We start from the raw sequence: 10,000 nt of genomic DNA on the forward strand, positions 1-10,000 counted from the left end.
AAAACCCGCTATGATTGCTTTTTACTCTCGTCACCTCGCAGTGATTTGAGTACTGAGTAAAATAACTAACCTGGCAGGAAGTACTTTGCGTACTTTGGGGAGGGGGGGGGGTATCACAAATTGACAGTGCGACTTTTACTTTTTTTATTTTGGCAAGAAAACTTGTGATATTCTATTCATGAAGTCTCACTCCTACTACTTTTCATTTTCCAGTCCAAATGAAAATAAAGGAATTTTGTCCGTATATGACAGTGTTGTTACTATTCGTTTGACGATGCAGACGCTCGGATGAAAACGCCACTGTGGGCCTGATGGTTCTTAACCAGTTACCTGGAAGTCCCAGGTTTGAGAGAATTTGCAAAGATGAGGGCCATTAAAATCGATCGATATAATCTGAAGGCCGAGCTTTCTGGCCTAATTTTTATATATGACTTTTTCCAGAGTCCAGCAGTTAACTGGTTAATACCTTTTGACCATCGCGATCTATAGGTAGTATGCGCTTGGCTAAGAAGCTCACAACAAAATGCCATCCGGAAGTATAACGGACCAACACACAAAGCTCTCTGTAACCGTGAACTTTTATTGTCTGGATAATACAGTTTAGTGAGAATCACTCATAAATGTGGATGGCAAAAGAACAAAACAATAACAAAGACCCGAGTGACGTCAACTTCATTCTATCCATCGAGGGCATGGGGACTAAGATGTTGACCATTTCTTAACGAATCATCCGAATTGCCGCATTCCCCATACCAAGACCCACGGCGGTGCCTTCTTTAGGTGGATATAACATGAAGTCACTGGAAACTGATCACTGATCAGTCGCGACGTTTCCAAGATAGTCCATGTCCGTGTCCGTGTTGTGGTATCATTGACAACATTTCATCAGTCTGAATGAAAATTTAGGCAAACTGACCTTTGAATAATCATATCATATGTTTTAAGATTTCTTCTTAATGTAATATCGGGAATCGATTAATTCTTAACCAAGCATTACTCTGAAGCTGTCTAGAGAAGGAGTATTGTTCGTTTCATATCTGTTAATAAAAAAAACCAAAACCCTTTATAATGCTGGTTTTGTATCGGTCAATAAGATTTACACCCAGTCTTCTATGGTAATTTTTATACGAAAAAAACAAACAAACAACGGAGTGGAATTGATGGCTATTTTATTTAAATGTGATGAAAATAAAGGTGACCTGAAACGCGGTTGCTTACTGTAACAGTCGCTAAAAGGCACTCTTGGGCGTTTGTTTCATACACAAGACTCAAGACTACCGTAACTTTATTGTTTTATTTTAATGATGCAATCTTGGGCAGGCGTGAGACAGACGAGGTAGCACGTCATATGTCGCGCGCTCTAACCGAGCCATCGTTAACTTATAGCCTGACACTGACCAAAAAATGGCGTCAAAATGCCCGTCTTTGGCCACAAAAGAAAACAAAATCGTGAGTTGTATTTAATAGTTCAACCAATGGGACCACTTGTTTCCATGAGCACTACTAACGACAATTAACTAGGCGGTGCAAAAACCAAATAATGACGTCAAAATACCAGTCTTTTTGGGTTTCAGTGTCAGGCTATAACTTAACGATGGCGACGCTCTAACACTCGACAGTAATACATGTATCAAATTATGTCCAACGGCGAATGTAATATCCTTTTTACTGCATGACAGTAATATAACCACGTAATAATGTAATTATCAACGAACGACATATAGCGAGTGGCACATGACTTACTGTCTGGCCGTAGCCGTCGTAAACTTATAGCCTGAAACTAGAATCCACTAGGACTTATAGATTGACGTCATTTTTTAGGTTTGTGCAGCGTCTAGTGAGATGTCGTTAGTGGTGCTCAAGGAAACAAGTGCTCCCATTGGTTGAACTGTTGAATACAACTCACGATTTGTTTTCTTTTGTTGCCAAAGACTCGTCTTTTGACGTCATTTTTTTGGTCAGTGTCAGGCTATAAATTAACGATGGCTACTGTCGGACTCCATCCTAAGACGCATATGCCCTTTTGGCCAGAAACTATTCATTTTAGTCCTATACGAATTAATGTGACCATCATCTCGTTAAAAATTCATTTTAAAATTTCAGTTTCAAGAGTTTTTGACAAATTGAAGGTCATCTTAATTATTTGATCGATGTTTGAAGTAGCAAAATATGGATAACATGAAATACGTTTTTTGTCACTTTGCGGCAGAATAATATATGCCCTATAGATAGTATGCGCTTGGCTAAGAAGCTCATAACATTGCCATCCGGAAGTATAACGGACCAACAATAAAAAATGTGTGTATCTATGAACGTTTATAGTCAGGTTAATACAGTTCAGTGAGCATTACTCATAAACGCGGATGGCAAAAAACCATAACAAAGACCTAAGTGACGTCATCTTCGAACTATCTATAGATAGAATGCGCTTGGCCAAGGAGTTCACAACATTGCCATCCGGAAGTATAACGGACCAACACACAAACTCTGTGTAACCATGAACTTTTATAGTCCGGTTAATACAGTTTAGTGAGAACAACTCACAAACGCGGATGGCAAAAACAATAACAAAGGCCTGAGTGACGTCATCTTCGAACTATCTATACTTTATAGAAAGGATGCGCTTGGCTAAGAATCTCACAACATTGCCATCCGGAAGTATAACGGACGAACACACAAACTGTGTGTAACCATGAACGTTTATAGTCTCTTTAAAACCGTTTAGTGAGAATTACTCATTTACGCGGATGGCAAAAAACAATAACAAAGACCTGAGTGACGTCAACTTCGAACTATCAATAAATTGAGATGTAATTCCATAGTTGTCATGTCAATTCACGAGAAACTCCTGGGGCCGAAGTCTTAATCTCGTTTTTTATAGCTTGAAGTAGACAGTAGCAGTGGTTAGCTACCGCCATTTCTGATGGACACTCTCTCTGCTATTCATCCTCCTCATCCTCCTCCTCCTCCTCCTCCTCCTCCTCCTCCTCCTCCTCTTCTTCTTCTTCTTCTTCTTCTTCTTCTTCTTCTTCTTCTTCTTTTCTTCTTCTTCTTCTTCTTCTTCTTCTTCTTCTTCTTCTTCTTCTTCTTCTTCTTCTTCTTCTTCTTCTTCTTCTTCTTCTTCTTCTTCTTCTTCTTCTTCTTCTTCTTCTTCTTCTTCTTCTTCTTCTTCTTCTTCTTCTTCTTCTTCTTCTTCTTCTTCTTCTTCTTCTTCTCTGACTCTATCTCTCTCTCCCCCCTCCTCTCTCTCTCTTCTCTCTCTCTCTCTCTCTCTCTCTCTCTCTCTCTCTCTCTCTGTACGATCTCTCCATCTCCATCCCTTGTCCCCTCCTTTATTGTCGCTTTTCTCTCCATTGTCTGTTTCTCCCAAGCTCTGCTTTTGTAAACTTTCTTCTACCCCCCCCCCCCCCCCTCTCTCTCTCTCTCTCTTCTCACACACTCTCGCTCTCTCTATCTTTATCTATCTCTATGTCTCTCACTCTCTCTTGCTGTCTCTTTATCTATCTCTATCGCTCACCCACTTCTCTTTTTTTATCTTTCTCGCTCTCTCTCTATTTCTCCCTCTCTCTCTCTCTCTCTCTCTCTCTCTCTCTCTCTCTCACTCACTCACTCTCTCTATATCTCTCTCACCCACTCTCTCTCTTCTCTCTCTCTCTCTTTCTCTCTCTTTCACTCACACTCTCTCTCCCTTGTTAATTTAATGATTTGTTACCATTCACCCGTTAACAGATTTTATCTAACAATAATTATGCCTTCCCGCCATTTTACCACTTAGTCACCGCCCCTGTGCACTAATTTGCAAATCTGATAACTGAGCCCGATCGCTGTTTAAAAAAAAATAATTCACTATTGTCATTGCTGCAATGGGTTTTTGTTTTCCTTCATTATTAGAATATTTCCATGACAACGCCAACAAACTCATTTCAGAATCGCAGCAAATTATTGGATATCAGAATATTGAAATAACGCACGAAAATTGCAGCCAAAAATGTATTGAACAAAAATGAATATAATGCCTTCATAAAATAATAAAATACTTAAAAACGTAACGTTTTGGGCTCAAAACCCTTTTTCAGAAAACAACATTTACGATTAAAACGGTACTACTTTTTGTAAAATCCTAACAGACCGGAGAAAAGGTCTCAGTATGTGTCCACTCAGGGTAAGCGATTTTTGTTCAATACTTTTTACAGTCCACATCTTTCTGCAGCTTGATATTCACTTTGAAGATTGCAACCATAGCGTACTTTTAGCACCGTCAAGATCTGGCGAAAATGAGGACGGCATAGGATGGAAATGATAATCTTACTAGATTCGTTGATCCATAACATTGACCCCTTAACAAGTCTATCCCCCCCCCCCCCCCCCCGCCCCCCACTTCCATAAAAATGCACTTTTATATAGCGCATTACACAGATTCAGGGGGTCCCCATAGCTCAGTTGTCCAGCACTTCACACGCAAAGGAACCGTGATGGATCCCGGGTGCATTCGAGATTTTTTTCTGACCCCCCTGTCGACCCAGCAGTGATTTGGTAGCTGGATCTGTTAGATATGGCGGGAAGTAATTTGTTATAGACTAGTGCCCTGTTCAAATGGCAATGGTAGCAAGCAATTGCTATTGTCCGTTTCGCGCTTTAGAATCCGGGATATATTATTCTGGCTTCCCATGGGCCCAATGGCTCTGAAGGACTACTTTTACACGATTCACCAGGAAAGTGGGCATCACATTACAGCATTATTCCCCTTAGTAGGCCATACGGAGCCACATTCCCATCACAGTCAGTACAAGTTGCCGTTTATGCACCTTGCATTTTTACACTAATCGTCAGTGTCGCGAACCAGGTAAGTATTTGACACCTCAGTCGAATTGGAAAGCACTTTACCCATGGATGCAAGGCCGATGTAGAAGTATGACGATCAGTCTCACCCATCCGATCCGATCACTACCATGCTCAATATTGCCTTCCTTTGTAACAAGATGAGGCTCCTTACCCCTCAACCTCCGAAGTGTTAAAAAAAAAATCTATCAAGAAAAATAAAACAAGAATGATTTGTGACAAAAAAATATTTATTCATACACGATATGTAATAATATACAACCAATTAATTAAAATAATTTATATAAAAAGGTGTATTTTCATAACAACAGTAATATCAGTGGGAATATTGCTCATGTGTGCTTAGGCGCTCGCACAACCAGATAAACATACAACATACATACAGAATGCACAACATTCACACATTCATATACATGCTCACACACACACTCACACACTCTCTCTCTCTCTCTCTCTCTCTCTCTCTCTCTCTCTCTCACACACACAACAGCATGGCAAATAAGGATGTGCTGTATTAACATTTAATAAAGTGAATTTTAAAAACAAATATGATTTTAAAATGCATAATAGAATAAATTATCGCAGTGGGTTATTGATATAAGGGATTATAAGCGAAAACCGTGGCTATAGCGAAATTTTGTAGACATAGAAATAGTCCTGTCGATAAATCGTTTTAGTAAAGGAAACTTAGTATTTGAAATTTAGATTGGGCCACAGCGTTATTTAGTTTTGTTTTTACCAATTTAGAATAAAGTCAATTTACAGAAGATTTTGATACAAGGACATTTCAACAGCATCAGAATATTAATCCATCAGATTTCATATTTTATTGACTGATACGACTACTGCACAGTTTGTTTCTTGTGATTTTGCAGTTTTGTTCTATTTATCCCCCCCCCCCCCCCTATTCTGAGGCTTAAAGTAATAGTCGTGTTGTGAGAACCATATAAAGAGACGTTCTATGGGAGACCAGCAACAAAAACTTTTTTACTTTTTTCCCCTCTAATCAGAATGCTGATTTTGAATATCATTTGAAAATTGATCGTATTTTTATTGGTTGGGCAAGCGTAGTAAAGTGCCACTATAATAATATGACGTCATGTTCTCAATCAATATTAAATGTAGATAGTCAATGGGTTAAAATTGCTTTCTGACGTTAGGATCATTCAAATTTGAGACTCAAGTTGAAAAAGCTTTTTCATCTGATCTCCCCTCACAAGAAAAGAAATTTAAAGGAATGATGTCTGCACATTATGAAAGGCCATGCCATACATCCCGTCTCCTTGGACTGATAGCAGAATAGATTTTTTTCCGGCTTAGGAGAGGCGAGATAATGGCACATTCCAGACTTGCTGTCAGATGACTCAGATTAAATTATATTATGTTTTATGTTTATAGTTCAAAACGAAATATTTCTTTCAATCCATACATTGTTTCTCACGTACCATTTTGTATATACGAAGAATATCGAATCTATATTGCCTTATTATTTCGTTATCAGACTGATAAAAAAAAAAAAAAAAGAGGGAGGGGGGGGGGGTCGATAAAAAGAGAAACCTTTCTGATTGGCTTTTAAAATGACATTTAATCAAAATGTCAAAAGGAGCATTATTATTATTATTATTATTATTATTATTATTATTATTATTATTATTATTATTATTATTATTATTGTTATTATTATTATCATCATCATCATCATCATCATCATCATCATCATCATCATCATCATCATCATCGCCATCATCATCATCATCATCATCATCATCATCATCATAATCGTCATCATCATCATCATTATTATTGTTATGACCGTGTGACATCTAATTATTTGGGTGCCTGTGACTGGTTTGGTCTTAACTTCAATAAGAACATTACAAGACGTATTGCTGCTTTAAGTTTTCCATTTGGATTTTAAAGAAAACTTATTAAAGACCGATGGTTCTTTTTGAGGCACAATTTTACTCCAGAAATATGATGCATTCTACATTGCTGTGCACAACAAGAAGGGTTGTTTAATTCTGTTCTTTATTACAACGTCCTGCTGTGCTCAATTTTCCTTCTATCAATCACATTGTTTTGCTCTACACTGACAAAACACATTTTTCTCATTTTAGCTAGATTTTTAAAACCTTAAAATATCGATGAATTAAAACGATCCTTAACTTCTCTAAAATTCTTATATCGAGACCTCTAGGATGAAAAAAAAAAAAAAACAAAACCCACCAAACAATAACATTTTCAAGTTTGGAATCTCAAACATGTTGAGGTATTTGAAGTAAAATAAAAATAATTCTACCCAAAATTTTCGAAGTTCTTTTTGTCATTGTGGGGCATTATTTCTCTCCCGCTCGAGTTATTGTGGGTTGTTCCTTTTTTTCTTTCTTTTTCTTTCTTCTACTTTTTAACCTCTCTTTTAAAGTGAACTTATTGCTTCATTATAGATGAGACGAATGAGAAACAGTGGGAATATTGATCGGGAGTCAGGGAATGGATGATAAGAAAGCAAGATGTCAGTGTAAGACCTTTAACTTGGCATAAGGCTTGCTTTGGGAAGAGCGCAGTGCTGTGGGGTTGGGGGTGGGGGAGGATGAGAGTAGGGTGGTGGTGCTGATAGGTTAAAAATCAAAGAAACAAAAACAAAAAAACAAAAACAACAACAACCAAAAAACAAACAACCCCCCCCCCCCCAAACAAATAACAAAAAACAAAAACAAAACAAAAAACCAACAACAAACCAAAACAAAACTAAACAGGACACATAAGCAAAAACAAAAATAACTGATATGTAGACACAAAACAAAAAATGTAGTAAGCACCCCTTCTACATACGACAGTCATTACTTTTCTGCCATACTGTGACGAAATGCCTTTTAAAATATTTGACTTCGAGAATTTTTATCGATTTTTCTTCCATCATTTTGCTGCCGCACATTGACAAAACACTTAACAAATTTTTATCAATTAAAAAAACAAAACAAAACAAAACAAACAAAAACAAACAACTTCAAATATCATGCCAATGAATTAAGACGACACCCGACGTATAAAAAAAGTCTTAAATCCTAGATATCTTTGAACAAGACTGAATCACAGTTCTCACCATTCTGTCATACAATCAGTAGGCGCACATTTTTCAATTTAGCTGTAAAATTTATTTTAAAAATCAGACCATCACTATATATTTCAAGTTTGGGAATTTGTAACAATCGTTCGGGGTCATATTAAATTGACCGATATTTAAATTTAAAGTTTTTCACCCAAATTGAAAAAAAAAGACGTTTTATCATTGCTCGGCGGTTTAGATCGATTCATATTGCAACTCCCCCCTCCGCCCTGCTTTTGATCCCTTGTTGCAATATCATAGATGGAGATAAGTTTTGAATTGCATTTTATAAGCCTGGACCCTTGGCACCCGATCAGATGAAGTGATGTTGTATGCACGCCTGCTGTAAAGAATGAAATAATGATTAGCATTTTACATTCCATGTCCATTTAGAATTCTTAATCCAGGGAATGAATGATCAATCTGATAGTTCAACAACATCAATAGACGATCAAAGGATGTTTCTTTGTCCACTTTAAATACTCGTAATATTCCTTGTGATTCCTCAAAGGACATCGCGAAATTGCTCAAAGAAAATTGCTCGTAAATTGCTCAGTTTGTAAATAGGCTGCAAAATCGATCATACCTTTTTTTTTAAAACATAAAAATCACCGGCAAGCATGATCGGTGGAAAAGGGACATCCATCATATTCAGATGACGACGATTTACTGGGACGAGCCGTAATTACTGTAATGCTATCGTCCTCATTGGTGAATTGATTTGTTTAGTAAAATATGGAATGTTTTTTTAAAAAGAAATGTTGACCGGATTTGTTTTAAATCTCAGAATTCCAAATCATTTTCGTTTCGTAAAATTAGACGACCAAATATGCTGAGATAGGATATATTGGCAATTTAAAATGACAATGGTAAGTTGAATCTTGGTATTGCAATGGCTGTTATAACAAAACGAATTGCTCTCATAGGAAGAATAAAATCTTTTTTATAGTAAGTAAAACGACACTTAAAGCGAGGTTGGAAGTTGACATCATTATCGATGCTTCGTATTAGTCGCAACAGCAACAGAAAATTGCCAACAAGGTAATTCTATATTGTTTGTTGAAACAGAAGTATATGATAAGATGCATATCAAACTGGAAGAAAAACACCACAGTGAAGAGATTGTAGAAGCTGACGTAATCTCTCGATGACGGAGATATCCACGAGGGTGCGAGGTGTCCAATAAGATCCAATACTCCAATGGGTGCCGAACATACCATGTACATGCACATCAACAAGATTAAGAGGCGGGACTGAGCGATTTCTTCCTTGATTTTACGATTGAGCGTGAGACCAGATGTATGCTTTATTACCATGTATCTTTTCGTGAGGTAGCTTCGTCGTGACCGACACGTTAGACCGATGCTAATCAAGAACATCATGAGAAATGGCACGAACAGCGTGACTCCCTTGACGTACCAGAAGTACATAATGTTGTACTCCTCCGTGGCCGTTGACTCAGTCTTCACCGCCACGAGGTTTGTCTCATTTGTAGCGGGATCTATCACACTCGAAGCTTCATATTCCCAGAATCGTGGAAATGAACTCACCAGACCAACGATGAATACCATGACAACGACGATGGTGGCCTGCGATGACGTGCACAATGTGCTTGCTTTAGACGCCGACACGGTGAGGACACGTTCAAAGCTCATCATGACCAGCAGCCATATTGTGCTGTACCAAAACCAATCCTTACAGCTGGCAATGTACGGCTGGGTGTGAACCAGTATCGGATGGGGTCCGACGTAGTGTTGGAGCGCCATTAGAACAGCGCAGCTCAGAAGCAGCAGCGCGGCAATGCTAAGTCCAAGGAGATACGTGTCCAAAGATTGCCGAATCTGTTTGATGAGAACTATCACACTCATGATCTCTGTGATGAAAGCGAATGAGACTATGACCGGTAAAGCTAGAAAACAGAAATAATCCGAGATTTCGTTCCAGTAGGCCGTCGTGTTTTTGGGTCCCAAACCCATGACACAGGGCGCAACAGTTGTCAGGCATTCTCGTAACGGAGGGACAAGGAACGGAAAACGACTGTCGGGATGTAGGTCT

At 38.2% G+C, this 10,000-nt stretch overlaps 2 protein-coding genes across 2 annotated transcripts in view; one reads left to right on the forward strand and one right to left on the reverse strand.

Annotated features, from left to right (window-relative positions):
* LOC144964543 (dynein axonemal assembly factor 9-like) overlaps positions 1-10,000 on the forward strand; it is a 75,702-nt gene that overhangs the window by 26,972 nt on the left and 38,730 nt on the right. The gene's annotated exons all lie outside the window — the stretch shown is intronic.
* Positions 6,951-10,000, reverse strand: part of LOC144964542 (uncharacterized) — a 3,740-nt gene continuing 690 nt past the window's right edge. The window contains exon 1 of the mRNA XM_078898960.1: positions 6,951-10,000. This exon is cut by the window's right edge and continues 690 nt beyond it. Coding sequence (XP_078755086.1) covers positions 8,953-10,000 — 1,048 coding nt within the window. The 3' untranslated portion in view covers positions 6,951-8,952.

Source organism: Berghia stephanieae, chromosome 2 (genome assembly GCF_034508935.2).
Source record: "Berghia stephanieae isolate SIO BIC M18660-M18661 chromosome 2, UCSD_Bste_1.3, whole genome shotgun sequence".
NCBI classification, from domain to species: domain Eukaryota; kingdom Metazoa; phylum Mollusca; class Gastropoda; order Nudibranchia; family Aeolidiidae; genus Berghia; species Berghia stephanieae.